We start from the raw sequence: 23,625 nt of genomic DNA, 5'->3' as shown, positions 1-23,625 counted from the left end.
AGGTCAAAACTGGCAGGGTGTGCAAGTGTTTGGTATAAAGTACTCGGTGTACATGCTACTTATCTATACGGACCTTACTCAGAGATTTGGTCAACGTAGCTGGCAGCAGCAGAGTGTGCTATCAGTACAGATGCGTATGATACAGGAAATCCGATTGCTCCAATCGACCCCGCTATCGCGCATAGATAAGGCTACTGCCGGCATCGGAGGCTTATCGCCGCAAGAGCTCAGGGACCTTGGTGTCACCATTTATAGTTCACCACGCTTACAGAGGCAAGACGATATGCGCGTGATCTCATATGTACCTAGGAACAGCCTTGCTATCTGTGCTATCTACTTCTTCAAAGCATACTTCCCATCTGTCCCATCCAACTGCGCCTCCAAAACAGCCCCAGTGCCATGCAACACACTGCCGATAGCCTCCGGCAGGAGCTTACCCAGCTCAGCAACCGTCGTTGCAGTGCCCGCCCAGATGTGACCGCCTGAGGCTGCTTTCGCAATGCCAGGATAGTCCGGTGTAGGTGCAAAGGAGATGTTAAGGTCCTCATTCGTAGCACGTGAGCCGTCACCGTTCGGGTGCACAAGCAACATGCTTCGTCTCGGCGCATTCCAGCCTTTGTTGTTCAGCACGATCGTAAGAACGGGAATATTGTACCGTCGGGCAATCCAGTATACGGACCCTGGGACAGAGAAGAGGTATGTGCCGTCGCCCACAACCTGACAGACGAACTTTCCCTTGTTGGTTCCCCCGTGCGCGGCGTCCGTTGCAAGTTTGATGCCTAGGCTTCCACCTCCAGACCAGCCGAGGCCACCGCCGCCGCAGTTGATCCAGGAATTTGGGAGCGTAGCGGCGATTTGATCGGAGACGATGGGGGTGAGAGTGACAGATTCGATGGCCCAGATTGTGTCGATAGGACAGCTCTTACGGACTTGACTGAGGAGGTAGGATGCATTCAAGGCTGCATCGTCACCACCGGATGGTGTTGCCGCGAGGTCTGTGACGGCTTGACGAGCTTTGCGGAATGCCTCCTCGCGGCGCTTTCCTTGTGTTTTGTTCTCTTCGGAGCTGACTATCAATTTGAGTTTCTCGTTGATTGCAACATACTCGTTGATCTGCCTGAACGCGGTGGCCGACTCAGCGCGGTAGGTCGCAATGGCAGGTATGTAGAAAACGGGCATCTGCTGTTTGAGTGGGTCAACATCAACATGGATGATTTTGGCCGACTCCGAGGGCCTGCATTGCGTGGGAATCCATGGAACATCGCAGTCAGCCACGATGATAAGATCTGCTGTCTTAATGGCCTCGTGCAATCCGAACCGCATACCCAGCGACGCCGGATGATCACCTGGGAAGCACATATCACTGCCACCTGTATCCAAGACTCGAACACCTTGGAAGGTATCCGCCAACGCAACCAACTCTTTTACCCCACGCGCATTACGCCCAGAATACCCAACAATTACCAGAGGCTCCTTAGCCTTAGCAAGCTCCGACACAATAAGTTCAACGCCTTCCGCAGGGAGTGCCGTGGGTGCCACGCCCTTCCAAGCATGCGGACCAACAGTATAAGGCTCGATTTCCTCCTCCATCACCTCTCTGGCACCGACAAGGTAGACAGGCCCCTGGGGATCACTCGTAGCAAATTGCAATGCGCGGTGAACCATCTGCTTGATATTCTTCCCCGAGCGAATGTCCGCCGAATAGCGACAGTATTGCGCAACAATCTGTTTCTGGTCGGGGACGTCTTGGATCCAGTGGATGTATTCGGTGCGCGAGCCGCGCATTTCACCCTCGAGTGTGAATGGGGACAGACCGGCGAAGATAAGTACTGGGGCGCGACCGCAGGAGGCGTTGTGGACGGCTGCACCGAGGCCTTGCGTACCGACGTCGACGTGCACGATTACACATTGAGGCTTGCCTGTAAGTCTTGCGTAGCCATCTGCCATGGACAGAGCTACCATCTATCGAGAAGAAAGTCAGTATGCGGTATGGTAGAGGAGTAAAACAGCTGTAGAGGCGTAAACATTGGTCGTACCTCATTAGGGCAGGTAACAATCTTGGGGAACTCATCCGGCTTCTCTTTCTGGCCTTTCACCATAGCCTCGAGGATTGAAGGGTGGTCAGAGCCGAGGTTGACGAAGCAATGAGTGACGCCAGCCTGGAGAGTCAACGTTTTGTCAAGAAGCAATGAGGGATAATGGAGTACTCACCTCCCATAGTGCCTCGAAGAAGGCAAACGAAGCTGTGTAGACCCTAGTGAAGTGTTAGACCAGTCTCCCAGTTGTTCAGTACGGAATAACACGTACATTGTGAGAATCAAAGTGTTTGAGGCCGCGCTGAGCTGAAAGATGGTCAAGAGGTAGGTGTTAGGGTGGGAGAACAGGCGAAGGAAGAAGTATAAACACTCGGCAGTTGAACCAGGGATCCATTCTCAGTAAAGTAGCCATGGCAGAGACTATCGGCATTAAGTCCGAGCCGACTTGGAGCTCTAGAATTGGGTAAGTCAGCAGAATGGTATCCGAAAGGATCTCGCTTTGAAGGAAGAGTCGCAGGAATTCCGCTGCGGGGTTGGAGGGACGTGGGTGGTTCTTCCCCACAATGGAGGGTTCCCGAGGTAGGAAGAGACCAGCTATTCTATGGCAAGCTTGAAAATGGACGTAGATGTGTAGAAATGAATTATCTTCATGTATTTCAAACAATCTTCCCTACTCCGTTCAAAGTAAGATAGACGTCCGTCCCATACCCCCAAAGACTTTGTACGGCAATACTCCCACCAAAGTACTCCGCATATGCTCTACTTAGCGGAAGGCCGTATCCAAGCCCAGCAATACTGCTCAACTGGCCACTATTCGACGAGATAGTGTTCAAGGCATCTACACTCCCTCCCTCCATATCCAGGTCGGAGAATGTTGTGAAACTGTACGACCAAACTTGAGGCAAGACCTCCGGTGATATACCTCCGCCTCGATCACGGATTCGAAGCGTTATACTTTGCGATGAAGGTGTCGAAAATTTGATAGATTCGTTTGCGTCTGCGGTGCCGACGACAGTATCGACATGAAACCCAACATCGTTGTCGGAATTTTGAACCCTTTCGGCTTCAGATGGTCTGAAATATTGTTCTTGTGTATGGTTACTGGGCACATCAGGTGCAGCGGCAATCGTCACCTGGATCGGTTCCCGCTCGTTTCCACTCTCGATAACAGCTCTGAAAGCATTTTTCAGTAGCTCGGTAAGAATGTACTCGACATGCACAGGAACGTGCGCGAAAGTGGCGTCTGGCTGTCCGTCAATCTCCAACCGCGGGCGAACCCCGTACTTGAGCTCGCAGATTTCTCCCACAAACTCCTCGCATGTCCTTACTATGCGCGCCGGTTGCAGGGCAGTATCTATCACGCCAATGTAGTTAGAGGGCGCTCTATCTCTAGACGGCCCCTCTGGCTCGACCGCGCTCTCCCCAGCTGGGCGGGAAGCGAAATGAAGAGCCAGATGTTGTTCAGCTATAAGTCGCGTGCCAATGCGAGCGCGCAAATGCGTGTCTAGGAACCGAGTTACTTCGGCTGAGTCAATGTATCTTCGGCATTCGAGAAAGCCGCGAGCGAGGATGGGAATCGTGTTTGAGTGGGTATGGACGAGGTCTGCTAGTACGTCGGCGAACTGGTTCTCTTCCTCGAGCGTTGTGACCTGGCGTTTTTGCCATGGAAGGAGAGTCGATAACGAATGTACATAGTTTCCGTAAATCTTCGAGACATGAGGGTTCGCGACGACAATAAAAGGGAGATTTCGAAGGGCTTCGATCCGCGATGCTAATCGCGCCGGGAGAAGGGATAGCGTAAAGTTGGCCGAGGCGAGAAGTGCATCTTTCGATAAGGGCGGGCGACCGTGCCTAAGAAGTTACCATTAGTCTTCGCATTCCCAGATGTCTAATTAGCTTATTTCTCACTTCAACAAGTCAGCAAGCGTCAAGGGCCGGCGCCGACTGGCCGCAAGACGAGCAACATCGTCATTCGCCCGAGGTGCAAGTGGAGGCTGTGTGATGCTGAATCTGGGATAAGATGAGGAAGCGAACGGACGTGTTATGATCCAATTATGGGAACGGCGAGCAGTGCTGTTTCGAAGGCCGCAACCTACAGACAGAGCGGGTTTTGCGGCCATAGCAGACACAAGCCATTATTCTGGATGATGCAATGAGGTTGAGTTTATCAAAGGGTTCCCTGTAGGTCCGCGGTGAAGGATGAGCTCACGTGCCAAGTGCAGCACTGTGGAGTGATCGTCTCCGATAAGATCCCCATTTTCTAGATCCTACGGGCAGGAAGAGTAGGTTCCTTCATTTTCAAATTCATGTCTGCTTGTTTTGCATTACCTTCAGATACGAATCAATCCATCTAATTATTTCCAGAGAACATAGGGAATTACAAACAGTTGTGGAATCTGCGAGGGGATGTGGGACTGCTTCCACTCACTCGCATTGATAAGATGCGGGGGAAGAATCGTTTACTCCGGAGGACGGAGGTACTACCGAGGCCCCTGTGTTATCGTCTTCCTATTTTGATCTCACCATGGAACCTTGTAGAATGCTCTACATGAAGTAGTAGGGGATCAAGATCTTTCAAAGAACGCTTCTGTATTTAACATAACACTAAGCCCCCGTCGCTAGAACAGCTTAACGAGGCCATGACAAATGCCATGTTCTCTTGTCATAAGCTTGAAATCAAATTCGTAATTCGTACATCTCTTCATCCGGAGTCAGGGAGGAGCTTTGTTGCGGCATCTCCTGCTCATCGGTGCCTGGAAGCCCAGAGATCCCAGAAGCGAGCGCTAGACGCATTCCCAATCACTGAGTCTTGACCTCTCCATCTTGCTCGACGTGAATGTGTTCGCTCGACTTGAAGGTATCGACGAGGTCATCGGGGTATTCGACACTAAGGATATTTAGTCGGACAGTGTTTCAGGTAGTAAATTAACGTTAGGATAGCGTACGTGAAGCCCTTGATGAGGGTGTATTCGTGCTTGATGGTTCCTCCCTTCTCCTTAGCAACTTCTTTGGCCCTGTTGTGGAGAGAGTTTAGGTTAGAGCAGATCTCTCCGTAGGTATGTGGTGATGGACGCACTTGTGCAGCTCCTCGACGGGAGAGTCCTTCTTCAAAGTAACCTAGAATAGGTTGGTCAGAGGTAAGCCAGTGACAGAGCAGGAAGACACACGTTGTACAGAGGCATGTTGATTGATTGCGAGACGAATGTCTGAAATACAGAGTATGAGAGATGTTGTGGTAAGGGGGAAAGTGGGTGGATTTAGAGGAAAGGGTGGGGGAGCGGGTTTATATAGGTTGCCTTTCCCGGAGAGGGGTGACTCAAGGGCAAATTGTCTCATTATTTACTAGATAAGGAAGTTGCATCAGGTATCGGATCGCGACTGATAAGACCCAGCTATCTATAACGCTGCCTACGTACTACTTTGAGCATTATACGTGCCTTCACTAAGCGTGTCACCAATCCGTCCCTTCCCCTCGAATACCACGAACGGCCGTCCGCAGCAAGCTAGAAGTTTGGCAGTGTTTCTACAGAGGGTTCTACTGGTTTCCGTGACATCTTATTGCAAAAGTGCATATAGCAATGACGACTTAGCCACATACCCAAAGCGTTCCTAGGTATAGTCTTCACACCATCTTGTGATCGACCTCGAGAGGCTCAGCAGGATGACGTATGGTAGGCACTGCGTGAAACAATCGCGGGGCTTACACGTGACCTCATGGATAAGCAAGCCATCGATTTAGTGACGACACTTCCAAGTAAGATGCATAAATCTATCTTCGGCCAATAATTGCTATCTTATAGAATTTTCCGCGTCTGTCAAACGGAACCCATTCCCTGTCCATTGTCCAGTATCCCGGAGCAGATTAACGAATACTGATCGGCCAGAGCCCCGCAGCGTTGGGCAGTGATTCTTAACCGGAACATAAGGGGAAAAGATAGACAGGACTACTTCGCTTCACCTTTGTCAACAAGCATGAAACGAATGTCGTGATTTAGCACAGGGTTGGGCATGCGCCCTGAGCCTCGGAGACTTCGTCGCGGACTGACACTACGTCTTGTGCAGCCTCACAAACCCACGAAGCCAGAGCCGTCATTCTCCCGCGGAGGCATGGAAATACCGTGCATCCCAGTGTACTTCGGGCACTGAGGCTCGGACCATCCATCCAACGCCTTGTCATCCATGATCTTGTAAACCTCGACTCCGAGAGGGCGTGTTGTAGCACCCATGGTATCTTCCTTTGACTCCCAACCCCAGTTCGAAAGGTCACCTATTATTATCAAGGTTAGTGAGATTCCACTGAATTGCCAAAGCAATGAAATCAACCTACCTCCCGGGCAAGCGGATAGCGCGCAGAGAACATCGACCTCAGCAAAGAACTCGAAATACTCGCCAGGTTTCGCCGGCGAGGTCTCCATGAAATACTTCGCCTCGTCATCCAAACCCGTAACTTGGAACACGTTTAACACATCGTGAACATCCGGTTCCGTCAATCCCCACGGCATGACTGCACGGGTAAGGTTCGAATGGCAGTGGAAATCGAACGATTCTCCACCCATAAGCAAATTCACGTAAGGATCGCAGCGCGTCCCTAGCAGGTCATGGACGCGGCCTCCAAATTGTGTAACCCCGAAACCCTTGCCCTCATTCTTCTTCCCGTCGACATCAAGTACATCGTGTAGCTGTCCACCAGCAAGCGAGTCTCCGGTAATTGTCACGAGAGGGCGAAGGTACGGCAAGTTCGACCAAAGACGATCACCGACAGAGACATGGGAAGCATGGATCTGACGCGTGCGCGCAGCCCACAATCGCTCGCGAGGATTCTTCGCGTTCCAGATGTTGAGATCGCCCACTTGAGGTCCGTTCGGCGTCGTCAAGCGACAGATATGTCCGGCAGGCACAACCCAAGCCTGAGCTGAACAGGGACGGATCGTGAACGACTTCTCGAGCTCACGCTTGGAGGGGCTTGACGCAGTTTTGGAAATGTTTCTGTAGACCTGCGTGTGGCCGTGGACAGTCGAGTCCTTGGGAGCTGTGTATGCGGGGGGAGGTCGTCGCGGGGCGGCCATCTTGAATCGAACTTGCGCTGCTGCGATTGATGCGTAGATGCAAAGGCCTGCCTTTCAGCTAGGAAATCGGGTAATAGTCGCAATTGGAGTAGTGTCCATTTTGTGTAGTCTTCGGTTGTACCTTGCCCCGCTTCACGTTGTCGTTCGGTTCTCCGTATCGGAGATGGCAGTCCAGTCCGTCCCTCCACTTGGAGAACATTCGACCGGGCCGGTTAGGGTGGAGCCCTTGGTCTCTGAGATAGGTCTAGCGGCAGATATCTCTTATCGATAAGAACCTTGTGCCTGAGGCAATCGAAAGAAAATTACTCGGCGATAGAAACTTCCGCCCCGAGGAAAAAAGGAAATGCGATTTTATGTCGAGCTTGCTTGACGGCCGACAGCGCAGCTCATCGCCAGACTTGTTTTGAGGCTTCTTCTTTCGTGTTAGGAAGAGAGAAGCTTGCTGAGGTTTGCGACCTCTTTTTACAATCATGGAGCAGCAGGCGAACAGGGCTCATCGAGCCACGAAAGAGAGGAAGAAATACGATGGTCAGTATATCACCCAAACTTCGAGCTGTCGCAAGATTCGACTATTTCCTGTCGACTCAAGCCTCTGGTCTCTTGCTAACGATTGATCTATGATATAGGCCCTAATCCCAAGGCTTTCGCATTTTCAAATCCCGGCAAGGGAAACAGAGCAGGCGCAAGATCCCACGATGTACGGCGACCCTCGAACCTGCGGAGTCTTATACGCCAGACCACTAGAGCTAACGTTAATACCCTGAATAGGTCAAAGAAAAGAGACTGCACGTCCCTTTGGTAGACCGTCTACCAGAAGAAGCCCCGCCGCTTGTCGTCGCTGTCGTCGGACCTTCTGGTGTCGGAAAGACAACGCTTATCAAGTCTTTGATCCGCCGATACACCAAGCAGACGCTCAGCTCCCCTAATGGACCCTTGACGATAGTGACGTCCAAGAAGCGACGTCTCACGATCATAGAATGCCCCTCCGACTCGCTTGCGAGCATGATCGATGTCGCCAAGATCGCGGACATCGTCCTCCTGATGATTGACGGCAATTATGGATTCGAGATGGAGACCATGGAATTCTTGAACGTTCTTTCTACGCATGGTATGCCCGGAAATGTCTTCGGTATCCTTACGCATCTGGATCTCTTCAAGAAGCATAGCACACTAAAAGCCGCTAAGAAGCGCTTGAAGCACCGTTTCTGGAGCGAGCTGTACAACGGTGCGAAGTTGTTCTATCTTTCCGGAGTTATCAATGGTCGCTACCCAGATCGTGAGGTGCACAATCTTTCTCGTTTCCTTTCCGTCATGAAGAACCCTCGCCCTCTCGTTTGGCGTAACTCGCACCCTTATGCCCTCGCAGACCGATTTTTGGACATCACGCCACCGACAAATATTGAAGAGGATCCAAAGTGTGACCGCACCATCGCGCTATACGGTTATTTGAGAGGGACCAACTTCCCTGCTCAAGGGGCCCGCGTTCACGTACCTGGAGTTGGCGATTTGACTGTTTCTGGAATTGAAGGTCTACCCGACCCTTGTCCCACTCCGTTTATGGATCAGCAAATACAGAAGACTACTGGGAAATCGACCAAGCGCAGGTTGGGCGAGAAGCAGAAGTTGCTATTTGCACCGATGTCTGATGTCGGTGGTGTCCTGGTCGACAAGGATGCTGTTTATATCGATGTCAAGACCTCTAATTTCAACAATGAAGATGATGAGGAGCGTGACCCAGATCGTGGCTTGGGAGAGCAGCTGGTCATTGGCCTGCAAGGCGAGCGGAAGCTTCTTGGTGAAGCGGACAGTGGTCTTCGCTTGTTTAGTGGCGGAGAGGCTATCACAAAGACGGACGACGAGGAAGGCGGCACTGGACGGAAGCAGAGGAGACATGCTCGGTTTGCCGGAGATGAAGATGACCAGGCCGTGCCCGACGAGGATGAAGGCTTCGAAAGTGCTGAGGAAGATGAAGATGAAGAGGAGGATGATGAAATTGGAAGTGATGATGAAGCAGAGCTGGACGTCTCTGCACCCGCAGACTTCGCCCAGACCCTTCGAGAGCGACAGAATGGATCATCTTCCCGGCAGGATGGAGACATCGAATTTGCTGATAGTGACTCCGATCTCGGCTCCATATCCTCCGTAGAAGACCAGGAACTCGAGAGTGGCGATGAGGATGAGGACGAGGACGAGGACGATGATGACGATGGTACACTTCGCTGGAAAGACAACATGCTTGCCAACGCCAAGTCGCTCTACTCCAAGCGTCCGAAGTTCCGCATCACGGATCTCTCGCGCACCATGTATGATGACTCAATCAACCCAGCTGATGTCATTCGAAGGTGGCGCGGTGAAGAGAATGAAGAAGAGGAACAAGAAGGCGATGAGGACGAGGACACTTTCTTCAAGAAGACGAATGTTGAAGAGGAAGAACAGGCAGAATACCGCCATGTTCCTGAGTATGACTACGAGGAACTGGAGCGGAAGTGGCGGGATGAAGAGCTTATCGAGTCTCTACGACAACGTTTTGTCACCGCCAAATTGTCCGGCGATGGCGACGAAGATGACGAGGATCTTGAGGATGCATTCGATGAGGATGACGAGGGAGATGGTGCGTTCGAAGATCTGGAGACCGGAGAAACATTCAATGGATTTGAAGGCGACGAGGGCGATGAGAACGAGGAAGACGAGGAAGCGAATGATGAGCCTGAAGACTTGGAATCCGAGCGCGCTCGCAACGCTAAGAAGAAAGAAGACTTGAGGCTCAGATTCGAAGAAGAAGATCGTGAAGGATTCGCAAATTCGAAAGATAACTCACGACAAGATGGCGCCGAGCCGGAAGAAGAGTTCGGGGAGGATGAGTGGTACGACGCCCAGAAGGCGAAGATGCAGAAGCAAACCGACATCAACCGTGCCGAATTCGAGTCCTTGGACCCCAATTCAAGGGCTCGAGCAGAAGGCTTCCGTGCTGGAACCTATGCTCGTATTGTGCTTGAGAAGGTTCCCTGTGAATTCGCCTCCAAGTTTGACCCTCGATTCCCTGTCATTGTTGGTGGACTGGCACCTACCGAGGACCGCTTTGGATATGTTCAGATGCGAATCAAGAGGCACCGCTGGCACAAGAAGGTTCTCAAGACCAACGATCCCCTTATTTTCTCCCTCGGTTGGCGCCGCTTTCAGAGTCTGCCCATCTACAGTACATCAGACAGTCGAACACGTAACCGCATGCTGAAGTACTCACCGGAGCACATGCACTGCTTCGGTACCTTTTATGGGCCCCTTGTTGCTCCGAACACCGGTTTCTGCTGTGTCCAGTCTCTTTCAAACAAGAACCCGGGCTTCCGGATAGCGGCCACCGGAACAGTGCTGAGCGTCGACGAGCACACTGAGATCGTGAAGAAGCTCAAACTGACTGGTGTGGCCTACAAGATCTTCAAGAACACTGCTTTCATCAAGGATATGTTCAACTCGTCTCTGGAAATTGCCAAATTCGAGGGAGCAGCCATTCGAACCGTCTCCGGAATTAGAGGTCAAATCAAGAGAGCCCTCAGCAAACCTGAAGGCTGCTTCCGTGCAACTTTCGAAGACAAGATTCTCATGAGTGACATTATCTTCTTGCGCGCCTGGTATCCCATCAAGCCTCACCGCTTCTATAACCCAGTCACCAACTTGTTGGACATAGTAGACAGTGAATCAGGCAACGGCGGGTGGCAAGGTATGCGTCTCACGGGCGAAGTCCGACGGGATCAAGGCATTCCCACGCCCCTGAACAAGGACTCCGCTTACCACAAGATCGAGCGCCCCGAACGTCACTTCAACCCTCTCCGCGTTCCCCGACAGCTCGCCGCTGATCTTCCCTTCAAGTCCCAGATCACCAAGATGCGTGCCCGCAAGGACAAGACGTACTTACAGAAGCGTGCTGTGGTCCTTGGTGGCGAGGAGAAGAAGGCCAGAGACCTGATGCAGAAGCTCAACACCTTGCGAAACGAGAAGCAAGCCAAGCGTGCTGTCAAGCAGGAAGAGCGGAGAAAGGTCTACCGTGCCAAGGTTGCTGAGGGTCTGGAGAAGAAGGCCGAGAGGGAGAAGCGAGAGCGTGATGAGTACTGGCGGAGAGAGGGCAAGAAGCGGAAGAATGATGATGGAGAAGGGGGCGGAGGAAAGAAGCGCAGGTAATCAACTTGCCTTTTTCTTTAGAACATTGCATATATATCCGCTGTAAAGCAAGGACCTGTGAAATCCCATTTCCGGTTAGTTTTTCTGGTTTTGGTATAGTCGTCTAATACGCCGTATTGTTATCATTGTCTGTCAAGCTCATTCTAGTAAATATGAACCGGCTTCGCTGTTCCGACCTCCTGCCCTCATGGCCGACACAGCCCAAGCGGCGCGACAATGATGAGTTCTCCCAACCAACTTTTCCCAGCTCAATAAATCAAACATAGCCCTCCGGACGTTGTTCCTACGCGCTTTTCTGAGGTGCCGACCACAATGGTTAAGGCTGATACATAAAGGGCTTTTGGAGGCTCTCTGGGTAGTGTCGCACACGGAGGCTGATGTGATTCAATTTGAGACCGCGGGAAACAAAGAGTTGGAATCCTGATTGAGGGCATCGATACTCCTCACTCGTGCGACGGATCCGATCGTATCTAGTACGAATACTTACTGTTACAACAATATGAAGAGATGACCACCCAAGGCTTGCACTGGACAGAGACGCCAGTTGGTGGCCCTCCAACCGTGCCGGTCGTATGAACAGCATCTTTGAACTACTCCCGTCAGAAGCATAGGGTCCGGCGTGGGTGGCGTTACATCACAAGACTAATGCACTTAATCTTACAACTCGGGCCATGAGTATCTGGGCCTGCCACCCTAGTCCTCGGCTCTTGTCTATCTGACCCTTCAGGTGTTCATACTACAAGCCTAAACCTGTTGTTAACGTAGAATCCCAGGCAGATCTCTAACAAAGGCTTCAAACCAAAATGGCCGTTTGCCTTTCAGTTTGCGTCCTAGCTATACGACGACACGGTTTAGTGTGCTGGAGTACGATAAACTTTTCTGGAATCTAGGATGGCTATTCATAATTCATGGTTCCAAGATGTTCTGATCCGGGAATAATGAACCAGAATAAACTCGTTTCCGAGAACCCTGCTTCTGGTATTGATGCTCAACTGAGACATTTCACCATCAAGCTTCTGGTCAAACAATGAAAGTTTGTTTTTACAGAAATTTGTGGCGCAATTGTCCCCTATAAACTTATTGAAACTGTAAGTGCGCTGAAGGTACTAGTTGTTCTTGGCAGGTTTACAGTTTTTAACAAAGCGAGGATATCAAAATTTGTCCAATGCTCGAGGTGGAAAAGCTGCAGAGTCTAGACTCTCTGCAATTCGCGAGGCTGGTCAATCCCATGGTTGCTGTCTGATCTGTATATTGGGAGAGGTTTGAGGCTTGAGAATCTATCCTCTTGGCCAATCATGGTTTCCGGTCAAAGGGGGCGCGCACCCTGTGTAGGAGGAACCAGTCGCGTATATTGTCGAGGAATTCTTCTGGTGAGCTGCCTGCCGCTTATCCGCCGAGTGTGCCACACATTCGGCCATAAAATATCTGTGCCATAATGATCAGGCCGGACAGATAGCTGGTATAGTAGTACAAGTCTCAGAAAGTCTAAGACTTGCCATCAATGCCCAATCCTGGCACTCTTGAACTGGTCAACTGGGAAGAGATGGTCCAAAGAAGAAGTACAAAACAGTATAGTAATGCTGTGGGCCGCGTAGGGGGGCAGCACAGGCACACACCATGGGCGAGCGAACCAATCACAACGGGTGGAGCAGAGGAATCATGGAATATCTATTAAGGGCGTCACACACTAGGAAAGAGAGCTAAGGTGCACTTATGAAGCCCCTCTCTGGTTGCTAGAGCTTTCTCTATTCAGCCTCGACACTTTTTTTGCTGTCTGAGCACTGGGCAGTTTTTTATCAGAGACATTTTATGACACAAGTGAAACCACTCTCAGAATACAGATCAATTGTCAGATAAGGTCAGGGTCGTCCTGCTAAGTGTCGAAGCGGACCTTAGGTATTCTGATATCAAGAAGAAGAAGATCAAAGTAGAAGATGCAATAGTAACTTGGTTCGTACTGGCGATCTGACTATGTTACTGTAGACTGAAGATAAGGCACGAGAGAGAGAAAGTAAATACAGGTGGGTAGTGAGCGTCCTTTTATACCTTCCCTGGGTATTTCAACCTCGGGCAAAATCCCTGCTTACCCTTGGGTGAAATACCTCTCCATCATGCCCGTCAAGCTCGCGGGGTTTGACCAGCTTGTTGGCCGTCATGTCCCCCGTCAACCTCAACATGCCGTCTGGGCATGTCGGGCATGTTCGGTACGGAACATCTATTTCCCTAGCGTTGCCGTGTCACGCTGGCGCAGCGCCTGATTGATTGGCCACCGTTGATCCTGGCGTTCTAACATCAATCTTATTTAAACTATACACTGCCTGATCTAACAAAAGCATGAACGCACATAGCAAGAGCGCAATACTATATGCATATTTTCAATGTGCTAGAATTACTATTTGTGAGAGGTGTGATGCTCCTGCGACGCAGCGAAATTATTCACAAGATTCTGTTAGAACCAACTATGGGACTAGTTGATACTTCGCGAATGGCAAACCGTCTCGTACACAAGCCACTTCAATAAGTGGGCGTTATTGTCACAAACAAAAGTACCTGTTGGATGGTATCGGCTGTGAGCAACCAGGGCAATATAATTCTCCGGGAATGCAATCTATTCCTACGAACACTAGTGCATCTAAGAACAAATATTTCATCGAAGGAAGCGTTTTGGTGCTCTTAAAGCGTTTGATTTACAGTCCAATCCAGCTCTTTGGTTTTCCCACCCAGAACCAGAAGAATCATCCAACGACAGTGCGCGATCCCGAGCCAGCCAGCACCTAGTCGATCACCCGATCAGGAGAAGGATACGGCCTCGCATGTTTGCGCAGACTCAAGGATCCAAGAGCTGCGTGGGAAGCCTGTCCAGACCCGGCGGGAGTACAATTTCATTTTCTTAGAGGAAATCTGTCAATGATTGGTGACTTCTTGTTATCGAAAATTTGTAAATCTTCCCAGTTCCTTCTGAATACTGCATGCATAAGATTTGGTTCGGAGTAGCCTATTATCTTGTTAACAAGTAAAAACGCAGAATAAGGTTATATAAACGTACAGCGAGTAGGCAGAGAGGTTGCACAGTTGATTATGATCCAGTCACTGATCATACCATCGGTTATCCAAGAGTGGTAGCGTCCCCCCTTTTGGAAACGTGATATGTGCTCATGGACCCGGTCCTCTTCTCTTAGTAGTTCAACCGCCCATTTCTTTTCTGGAATCCAAAAATCAACTCGACCGTCTCTGGTCCTTGACCATTCCGAACAAATCGGAACCCCTCTGCCGGCGATTACGTTGAAACAGCGGTAATACTCGTCTTGATATGCGGCTTCAAGAGGTTTATATTGGGCCGCGCTGGTAAGGATTTTCCCAGCAGCAGTATGGCGCAGAGTGGTAGTGGAAAACTCTTTCAGGATGTCCACGCACAATTGTTGCAAACTATTGTATTTTGAATTCAAGCATATATTCTGCTTGCCGAGAATCCATTCAACCCACCTGTGATCAATTAGCATGATGCATGCGGAATATTTAGAGTGAATCCTTAGGGAGACTTGCTTCTCGTGCAGGCGAGACGGAAGTACATATTCCTCCTTGCCCACCTTGTCTTCAAGCACCAAGGTTTTGTGTAACCATCCTTTTTTATAACACCTGTCCTTGGCCTCTTCCAGATCCGTGTCACCATCAATGGCCACAGTGGTATCCTCCTGCTTGCCCACAGGGATGCTCCCTTGCTCTAGGACATGACGAAGAACCTTTGCAACTTGAACACTCAGCAGAGGACCTGTTGGAAATGAGCGATAAACTGGTGTAGTCTCTAGGTACCTCCAAACTTTTCCGTCATCTTGCAAGCTGTCAACAAGATTAACTTTTGTGATTGGCGATAGTTTGCCATGCTTGATTCTGTCCCGGTAATGCTAATGCAAAGTCAATTTATCAAGCCTGTCTATAAGGGCATAATTAAGCTGGAAGAAGGAGAGAAACTGACATGGTAGAAATAATTTAATAACGACTCAACACCGCCGGGGTGCCCGTTTGTCAAGGAAAACAAATAGTCTTCGGCGTCATTGTCAAGCATGAAACCCACCTCGAACTTTGTATCCGCGCAAATTTGCTTCACAGCGTCTTTGAACTCATCCGTGGTGAAAAAAAGTCCAATTGATGGAGGTGAAAAAGGTTCAACTGGCGGTGATGATGATTGCGGGGTAAGTGTGACGCGCTGACTTGGTTTGAAAATGGCTGGAGTAAACATGTCAGTTTGCCCATCAACACCAGTCGACGGGCTTCCATATGAGCAAAAAAGACAGAATTTGATGTCGTCGCCTTTGCCGTAGATCCGTTCCTTGATTACTAGATTCCAGAACTCCGTGTCCGAGTAAGTTTTTTGGGCTTCGTCAATTATGATGATAGTTCCTGAAGGTAGATTTCGGGTACGGCCAGTAAATTTGTAGCGGCTGTGGATAATCTGGGACAACTTCTCCCATGGTTCGTCCTCGCCTTCAGTAGGGTAATCCTCGAGCTTCTTCCAATTGCTGATAAAATAGATGGTCCTATTCTGATTGTTATAATACTGCTGAAGGAGGCGAGCAAGCGTTGTTTTGCCGCTCGCTGGAGTTCCCCGCACATGAACAACGTTCTCGCGGTCAACGAGCTCAGCAAGTATTCTTACTGTGTCTGTGCGATGACTGACGAAACGAAACTCGTGGCCTGTTTATTATTATATCTTTTTAGTTATGCCATAAAGTAATCAAGTGAATTCTTACCTTTCTCTTTTTGGTTTGTTAATTCCTGGACGCTTTCTGATCCAACATCGTGGCTAGTGGCCAAAGGAGATTTTACCTCTCCATGATTGGAAAGGGGATGATGACAATAAGGGCATTCAGTACTCGGGAGCTTTTCTGCAACGAGTTCTTGGAATGGAGCGTCAAACCCCGTACAGGAGCAAAAGACTAGGCCGCAACTCCATGCACATTTGCCTGCCATGATGCGGAAAGTCGGTATTTCAGCTGGAATGACTAGAACAGTCGCAAGCGCGATAGCACTGGAATAGCCATGGGTCATGTTTTTTAGTCTCACATTGATGATCGAACCGAGTAGACATTAAACAGCACAGGGGAACGAGGACGAAGAACCCAGAACTCACAGCCACTAACTACCTCAAGTGGTTGCATGTGACCGGGTCTCGTATGTCAGAGTCGTCCGAACTGCCGCCCGCCCCGAAACTGGTCATGTGATAGGCCTAGCGGTGCATATGCGCGATACCGCTACGCGTAAAAATTACAGAGCACTTAGGATTTTCAGTGCTTTACAATGCGTTTAATTACAGACTGTAGATGCTAACCAGTTTAGAACTGCTTGGGGATCGCTAAGGAAGTGCCTATAGATTTAATTATTTATCTCTTAAAGCCTTGCCCGTCGTTCTATTAGCTTCAGCTCTTTCTTCTTATTTTAAAGTTGTTTTTCTTGTATATTCTCCTCTTTTTCTTTTAACTAAAGTTCTCTTTCACGTAGTTCTAATGCTTGTTGTTCCTGTTTAAATGTTAATATAGTTTGCGAGGAGACACGGCGCAGGCTGTGAGATAAGGTGGATGAAGAACTGGTTGATAACCAGTTAGCAACTGGTTATAAAGTAATTAGAAATCACTTACCAACTGGTACTTGGAACTTCGAGTCGTGATTGGGACTAATAAGATTGGGAACCAAAATGATTAGGGATGAAAGTTAAAATTGAATTTCAAGGTATGCTGTATTGTATTTATAAGATCAGAAGCCCTTGCGAGTGCCAAGAAGTACGTAGCGTGCGCCCGAGATTTTTCAAGGTGCACATGACCTGTGTACTCCCCTCCGAGCTAGGCTAAATACTTATGATGCTGACTAAGACTGTGCAGACCGGGTACCCAAGGACAGGGGAAGAACCTATGTTCCGACAGACGACGCGTCTCTGGCACGTGTCGGAGTGTTGAGGGTGGCCAAGTACCAGACTAACTTCCTCTCCAACAGCTATCCCGGGCCAATAGAGCTATCTGGGCGAGTCCTTCTCTATTTTGTGCGCTACCTTTCGAAGCCATCATGTCCTGAGCGCCTTCCCCTCCGCCCTCCAGCTCTCACAACCCACACCACCCACACCCAGACCCGTACCCGACCCATGAGCCCGCGACAGCTTGTGGAGACGTACATACGGTGAAGCTTCCAGCTTCGAGCCTTCAAGTTATTCCTGGACGTCGCTGTAAGGGCCCACGCTTGCAGAATTTAGGGGCATGCTCCTTGCAGCAGATCGCCCCGAAGTATACTGAACAAGGCGCTGAACGAATCAATTGCTGGTGGCTTGGTTCCCCGGTACCCTTCGCACGTTCCCGCGACAACGCCGTCGATCCGGGGTATGACGAACGGACCACTTTCTATACATACGCCTCGTGGTCTTGAAGAATTGGCAATTTCTACCATTTTCCAGTGGGCAGGACCGCTCACAGATGGTTATTGATATCGCGAATCAGCGAATCATTTTTGCTCGTCAAGTTTGAGAACGGGGTCGTCACCATCTCGTCGAATACCATGGATGGGTCGCTCCAAGTTGATACGCGCCATGATGTGAAAAGCACAAAACATTCTGGCTCGTGCGAAGCGACGGCAAAATTCAAGGCACTAGCCAAGTTGGAGCATTACTCCCCTAGACACTCTCCGAGTGTCCGACCTTTATCACTAGATGCGGCTCGGAACACACATCCTGACCTAAATAGAAGTCCTGCCGACTCACAGGAATGGCCGTTGAAGGCTTCAGCGGCGCCTTTCAAGGAAGACCAATTATCGCAGGACAAGCTGCGAAGGGTATATGGAATTGATCCGCTGGCGCTAGGTGAGTTGGGTGTAACGGAACCAAGCGATAGCTTGCGACTGGAATCGCGCGATTACATGGGACCTTCCACAAACACACCGCGTGCTCACCCCCTATCAGACCTGGATGGTTTTGGGCGGCGCCGCTCGCAAAGCATAGGCTCTGGACCACGAGGTTCCAGACTTGCTGCCGTAGGTCTCTCGCATCCTTATACTATGGATACTTATTGACTAATCTCCAGCTTTCTGTTCAACTACGAACGCGCCTATCATATGCTGCTGCCAAAATTGAGAAGAAGCGGCATTCACAGACGCAACAACAATCCGCAATGGGCTTTCTGCAGAAAAATAGCTCGACGCCAACTTTGAGTGTGGAAACATTGTCTCGAGCAGGGCTACCGCTTTCAATCGGTGACCTCGACGACCAACATTTCGCCGAAATTGGCTCACCAAATGGAACTACAGTGTCCGCGCCAGGTGCTCCCCCAACATCAAATCCTCATCCTTTTGACCCTCGCTCGCAACCTTCTCTCGCAAGCTCAACTAGTGGTCTATACCCACAACCGCATCCAGACCTGCAAAAGCACTTTCGGCGTTCATCATCAGAGCAAGCAGCTCCAATAAAGTTAGCGCCACCAGTGGACATTGGCCCAAGCCGTTCGAGCGGACAGCGGCGTCGACCAAATCCTAATCTAGCTGGCATCTCCACGCGCTACGAGCCGTTTCCTCGTCACGGGCGTCATCGCTCACAACACGAAATTCAAGCAGACTCAGATGTGGAACGAGTGCCAGAAACACCACCTCTTCGGCATTCGACTCTCAACAGCCTGTCCCAGTTCAACGGGCTTTGTGATAACCCCCAGAACTCATCAATGGAGCAAGATGCCATCGAGACGTTGCTCTTCATGTCCAGTCCAGGAACATCGGGCTATCATTCAAACTCACAAAACTCTCAACGCAACCAGGATGTGAGGAATATTGACGGTAGCTTTCCACAAAGTTCTCAATGGCACGAAAACATTGACGGCAGCCACCCAAAACACAGTCAACCAGGACCTCACGAGGGCCGAGCTATCCTAGCCAGGGATGAGATTGACCATATGCTCGACCAAATGAACAGTGATAGTGAGGATGATGCCAAGTTTACTTCGAGCCGGTCGGCCCGGTTTGAGCATGACTCTACAGGGACCGCGCGCTAGAAGACATACTTCATGGCAGGCCGAAGTATGTTGTATAATGAACGCCTTTGAGATGGATAGACCCCTCCAACAAGATTGGCCCACGGTGGCCGTAATACAAAGCGACCACATGGTGACTACCTGAACCACCTTCTCGAGGATATCGAGACAGCAAAGAGGCGGCGGATTGGTGGTTGCCCGGATACGTAATCATTTCTGGTGCCCGGGGATACCCCTCGGAGCTAGCCGCCAGGTGGGCTATGTACACAATGAATCTCGCTTTTGGCGCTATCGGTGTAGAAGACTACCCACACCTACCCCATGGTAGAAATACCCCTGGCGTCCCCAGCTTCTTGAGAGTCCAGTCATTGTCAAAAAAGGCACCTCAGAGTTTGAGCCCTCCCATACGTCCTAGGGACAATTGCACTCCAACCTCTGCATTATATTTCGTCCCCGACCCACAAAGTACATCATTTACGGCCGGTTTACACCTCAAACTCTGTGAAACACCACGCAGTAAACTCATTGGATCCAAAATGAGCAACTCCCAAAGCACCTCTCCGTCCCCCTTCGAGCTCGGCGCCTTCCTCCCCGGCGGGCACAACACCGACCCCGCGCTCCCGGAAAATAGCCCCACGACCGGCTTCAAGCTAAACCACTTCATGCTGCGCATCCGCGACCCCAAGCGCTCCCTCCGCTTCTACATCGACCTCATGGGCATGCGCACAGTATTCACCATGAACTGCGGCCCCTGGACGATTTACTACCTCGGCTACCCAGACACCCCCGAAGACCGCTCCAACATCCCCGCCTGGTCCGCGAAGGTCGCGGACCCACGCACACTCACGCAAACCCTAGGTTTGCTGGAGCTGTACCATGTTCACGGGTCTGAGAAACCTGAGGCTGAAGGCGGCCTTGAGGTTTCTACGGGCAATGCACCGCCTAACCTTGGGTTTGGGCATTTGGGGTTTACTGTGCCTGATGTACCCTCTACGCTGGAGCGTCTGAGGAAGGAGGGCGTGCCGGTGATCAAGGAGTTGGGCATTACAGATCGTAAAAGTATACCGCTGAGCGAGTGGGAAAAGGGGCGCGGCATTGGTGTTGGTGAGATTCATCCTAACTATAAGACTGTCTTCGATCAAATTGCTTTTGTGGCGGATCCGGTGAGAAACCTAACTCCTAGTACTATCTCGGAGCTTCCGACTGTTCGCTAACGATATCAGGATGGATACACGGTAGAACTCGTCCCCCAGGCTATGAACTAGTAGAGCATTGGCCATCTAATCTCTTGACGCACATTAGAATAGCATGATAGCATAGCATATAGAAACAGTGTGCAAACTTCTCTAGAGAACCAAGCACTTTACTTAGCCGCAACAAAGGGGAAAAAATGATGCCTCTAGAGTCCGAACCAAATAACATATATTCGTAGACAAACAAGTCATCTCTGACACAGCTCAGACATAGCTAGCTAAACAAGCACGCTGATAGATCACTCGATCGATGTACTGTGCATATATACAATCACAATCACCAACTATCATCAACCTCCGCAACATCATAATCAACCTCCGCACGCCCACCAAGACCACCATTCTGATCGACGGCACCACTATCAACACTCATACTAACGTCCTCATCGACAGCACCAACACCAGGCGTCGAAACAGCCGGTTGCGACGGTGTAGGTCCAGAAGCAGGTAATGAGATGGGCGGGTTCGGGACCCACGAGAGCGACACCTCGCCGACGGAGGGGATATTGCGCGGTCCGAACATGAATTTCTCGGCGACGTAGCGCTCTTTGAAGGCTACGACGAGGGAGTCTTCTTCGTTGGCGTTGGGGGCGGGGGTTGGGGTTATTGATTCGTATTCGCCGACGCCCTGTGGATTGTTAGCATTAGGTTTTTGGAATGGATATTGGATATGTCAAATGGGAAGAGAAGGGAGTTTAACGTACAATGAGGAACTGCCTGAACGCCTCGTCTTGCTCAGAGTTCGGCTTGATACCCGTCACAGCAACGCGCTTAGGACGGTTATCCAGGCGCAGGACACCACCGCGGCCGCCACCGCGGGGATTGAATCCGCCGCGCCCGCGATACGAGCCGCGATAGGACGGGTCGTAGCCGCGGCCACGTGGAGCGAAGCCGCCTCGGCCTCTCCCGCGGCCGCGGAAGGATGTCGAGTTTGCGTTTGGATCAAGGCCTAGACTCTTAGCTTCGGCTTCGAGGGCTGCGAGTTGGGCTCGCAGTTGCTTGGTTTGTTCGCTGGCGTTTTCGTCAGAGGGGGATTGCGTTGCGCCAGTGCCATCGGGGGTTGCGCTGCCTGATGAGGTACCCGTAGCGCCGCCGATTCGTTGCAGGAGGCGCTGCTTCTCTTCCTCTTGCTTCTTGAGGAGTTCCTCGCGCTGCTTTTCTAGGTTTTGTTTGGCCTTTTCTGTTTCTTGGCGCTGTTTGGCTTTTTCTTCGTAGACCTTTTGGGCTTCTTCTTGTTGGCGCTGGAATTCTTCGGGGTCGAAAGCTAGGGCCTCTTCGCGGGAGCCGTTTCGTGCATCGTTGTTCCTCTCGCCTCGGGGTTTGTGCCAGTAGACTTTGACGAATCTGTTGTCGAAAATCACCTTGGGGCTAGACCATGCTGCCTTGGCTGTGGCGTGGTCATTATAAGTGATGAGGGCGAGCTTTTTGTGCGGCTGGAGTGAGATATCCGCGATTTCGCCATACTGAGAGAAGAAGTCCCGGACTGTGAAGTCATCCAGCTTGTCATCAGGGATCTGCTCCACAACGATGGTTTTCGCGTTCGGGTCGTCGTTAGGCCCAGCGGATGAGAAGTCTGATCGACGACCGCGGTTATTGAAGCCGCCTCTATCACCGCCACGACCACGACCTCGACCACGGCCTCTATCATTGCCGCGCATCGGACCATCTGGCCCGCGCCTGAAATCGCTAACGATGTTTGATGATTTCGGATCATATTCTATCGAATTAATGTCAGCATACGCATACCTTCCAAGGGCACAGTGTAACTATAGTATACGTACCATCATCATCCTTCGATGCACCAGGCACCGTATCATGGGAGTACGGGCAAGCAGCGCCCAGGTAGCAGATGCCCTGTGTCTCGTAAAAAGGGCACTTCTCTGAGCTCTTAGCCATCTGATCCGGCTGCTGACCACCGGGGGGCATGGGCATAGGAGGCATCCCCGGCATCTGCGGGAACCCCATGCTCTGCATCGCCATCATAGCTGCCATAGGATCATTCTGATCAAAGCCGGGGAATCCAGGAGGCATGACCGGGAACCCAGGGGCCGAAGGGTTAGAAAACTGACCATGGCCAGAGCCCTGGTGACCACCTCGGCCCATCCAGTCGCCTCTTCCACCGCGTCCGCGACGCGGGTTCTTGATTTGTCGGTGGTGGGGGGCGCCTTCTTGTCCTTGCTCCTCGCTGAACCCATCATCGTAGGTGCGTTTGCGACTGACATTCGAGTTATCACCATGTGGTTGTGCGCCATACGGACCGTTCATAGGACCCGTCGGTGGGATCGCTTGCGCGGGCTGCTGAGCGAACGGAGCTCCCTGGGTAGCTTGTGGCTGCGCCGGTGCCGAAGGCGGCTGCTTTGCCGCGAACGTAGCGAAGAGTTCCTCGACGAACTCGGAAGTGTCTAGCCATCGGACGAAAGGTCAGCTACGGATGTCTAACTGGTTCCGAAGGTCCTCAACAGGCAAGACTCACGCTCTCTCAAAAAGTCCTCCAAATTCTCGACGGAGGCCTTGCGAATCTCCTCGTCCGGTGCATCGGATCTAATAAGAGCAAGGACATAGTCGGCAAGCACGTCGGAGTCTGCGTCCGAGCTGGTTTTGGTGTCAGCGATCAAGAATCACCCTTCACTCGTTGGCTGCGCGCTAGACCGAATCGCCTTACATGTCTTCGAGCTTTTTTACAACCCAGTTCTTGACCTCCACGGCCTGATCTTCTGTGAGCTGCATCTTGTCGCCGGTGGTCGAAAAGTAGACGCGACAGAGTGGAAGAGTCTGTTGTTTTCGCCGCGGTGATGTAACAACGTGAGGTCGAGCAGGATTAGAATCGACGCTCTAAGGGTGCAACGCTGAAGTGGCGAGGCTTTAGGTGAAATATATTTGGCGCAGTATCAAGTCATTGCAGGCGTGAGAGAAAGAAGCCTGACGAGGACGTGCGATGAGAATGACGCAAGGGCAAAGCAGCAAAAAAAGCGAGCTTGCGGACCCGAGGAGCTCTGAGATGCGCGGATCCAATACGCGGATGCAACTTGTCACGTGACATTTCACATCCTGCATGAACGGGACTACAGAGCAAAACCAAAGGATGCACGGCATAGTGAGGCGT

At 51.0% G+C, this 23,625-nt stretch overlaps 8 protein-coding genes across 8 annotated transcripts; 3 read left to right on the top strand and 5 right to left on the bottom strand.

The window, feature by feature from the left end:
• Positions 1–333: 333 nt before the first annotated feature.
• Positions 334–4,156, bottom strand: BDV14DRAFT_203254 (uncharacterized protein; the record flags this gene model as incomplete). The annotated part of the gene is made up of 6 exons (XM_073774243.1): positions 334–1,962; positions 2,037–2,159; positions 2,212–2,254; positions 2,308–2,342; positions 2,711–3,887; positions 3,945–4,156. The coding sequence occupies 6 exons, from the start codon at positions 4,154–4,156 to the stop codon at positions 334–336; spliced, it is 3,219 nt and encodes a 1,072-aa protein (XP_073624904.1).
• Positions 4,157–4,405: 249 nt separating this feature from the next.
• On the bottom strand, positions 4,406–5,375 carry BDV14DRAFT_179294 (uncharacterized protein). The gene is made up of 4 exons (XM_073769735.1): positions 5,204–5,375; positions 5,113–5,153; positions 4,982–5,050; positions 4,406–4,923 (listed from the first exon to the last, which is right to left on the bottom strand). Exons 1-4 carry the CDS (start codon positions 5,216–5,218, stop codon positions 4,836–4,838), a joined length of 213 nt encoding a protein of 70 aa, XP_073624903.1. The 5' UTR covers positions 5,219–5,375; the 3' UTR covers positions 4,406–4,835.
• A 399-nt stretch (positions 5,376–5,774) lies between these two features.
• Positions 5,775–7,267, bottom strand: BDV14DRAFT_179290 (urea carboxylase-associated family protein). The gene is made up of 2 exons (XM_073769734.1): positions 6,364–7,267; positions 5,775–6,303 (listed from the first exon to the last, which is right to left on the bottom strand). The coding sequence occupies exons 1-2, from the start codon at positions 7,100–7,102 to the stop codon at positions 6,101–6,103; spliced, it is 942 nt and encodes a 313-aa protein (XP_073624902.1). The 5' UTR covers positions 7,103–7,267; the 3' UTR covers positions 5,775–6,100.
• Positions 7,268–7,457: 190 nt separating this feature from the next.
• Positions 7,458–12,020, top strand: BDV14DRAFT_179288 (GTPase BMS1). Its single transcript, XM_073769733.1, has 3 exons — positions 7,458–7,630; positions 7,729–7,799; positions 7,871–12,020. The coding sequence occupies exons 1-3, from the start codon at positions 7,573–7,575 to the stop codon at positions 11,273–11,275; spliced, it is 3,534 nt and encodes a 1,177-aa protein (XP_073624901.1). The 5' UTR covers positions 7,458–7,572; the 3' UTR covers positions 11,276–12,020.
• Positions 12,021–13,774: 1,754 nt separating this feature from the next.
• On the bottom strand, positions 13,775–16,423 carry BDV14DRAFT_179277 (uncharacterized protein). Its single transcript, XM_073769732.1, has 5 exons — positions 16,024–16,423; positions 15,249–15,967; positions 14,819–15,177; positions 14,322–14,758; positions 13,775–14,270 (listed from the first exon to the last, which is right to left on the bottom strand). Exons 1-5 carry the CDS (start codon positions 16,319–16,321, stop codon positions 14,158–14,160), a joined length of 1,926 nt encoding a protein of 641 aa, XP_073624900.1. The 5' UTR covers positions 16,322–16,423; the 3' UTR covers positions 13,775–14,157.
• Positions 16,424–17,628: 1,205 nt separating this feature from the next.
• BDV14DRAFT_112776 (uncharacterized protein) lies at positions 17,629–19,410 on the top strand. Its single transcript, XM_073765716.1, has 2 exons — positions 17,629–18,283; positions 18,334–19,410. The coding sequence occupies exons 1-2, from the start codon at positions 17,813–17,815 to the stop codon at positions 19,288–19,290; spliced, it is 1,428 nt and encodes a 475-aa protein (XP_073624899.1). The 5' UTR covers positions 17,629–17,812; the 3' UTR covers positions 19,291–19,410.
• A 395-nt stretch (positions 19,411–19,805) lies between these two features.
• Positions 19,806–20,534, top strand: BDV14DRAFT_191898 (putative lactoylglutathione lyase (Glo1); the record flags this gene model as incomplete). Its single annotated transcript, XM_073771559.1, has 2 exons — positions 19,806–20,432; positions 20,493–20,534. 2 exons carry the CDS (start codon positions 19,806–19,808, stop codon positions 20,532–20,534), a joined length of 669 nt encoding a protein of 222 aa, XP_073624898.1.
• Positions 20,535–20,641: 107 nt separating this feature from the next.
• BDV14DRAFT_112771 (CCCH zinc finger and RRM domain protein) lies at positions 20,642–23,329 on the bottom strand. The gene is made up of 5 exons (XM_073765715.1): positions 23,185–23,329; positions 22,996–23,114; positions 22,304–22,924; positions 21,227–22,239; positions 20,642–21,150 (listed from the first exon to the last, which is right to left on the bottom strand). Exons 1-5 carry the CDS (start codon positions 23,247–23,249, stop codon positions 20,800–20,802), a joined length of 2,169 nt encoding a protein of 722 aa, XP_073624897.1. The 5' UTR covers positions 23,250–23,329; the 3' UTR covers positions 20,642–20,799.
• Between the last annotated feature and the right edge of the window lie 296 nt (positions 23,330–23,625).

Source organism: Aspergillus stella-maris, assembly GCF_047715825.1.
Source record: "Aspergillus stella-maris strain CBS 113639 unplaced genomic scaffold BDV14scaffold_57, whole genome shotgun sequence".
Lineage (NCBI taxonomy): Eukaryota > Fungi > Ascomycota > Eurotiomycetes > Eurotiales > Aspergillaceae > Aspergillus > Aspergillus stella-maris.
This window is presented reverse-complemented; position numbering and strand designations above follow the sequence as displayed.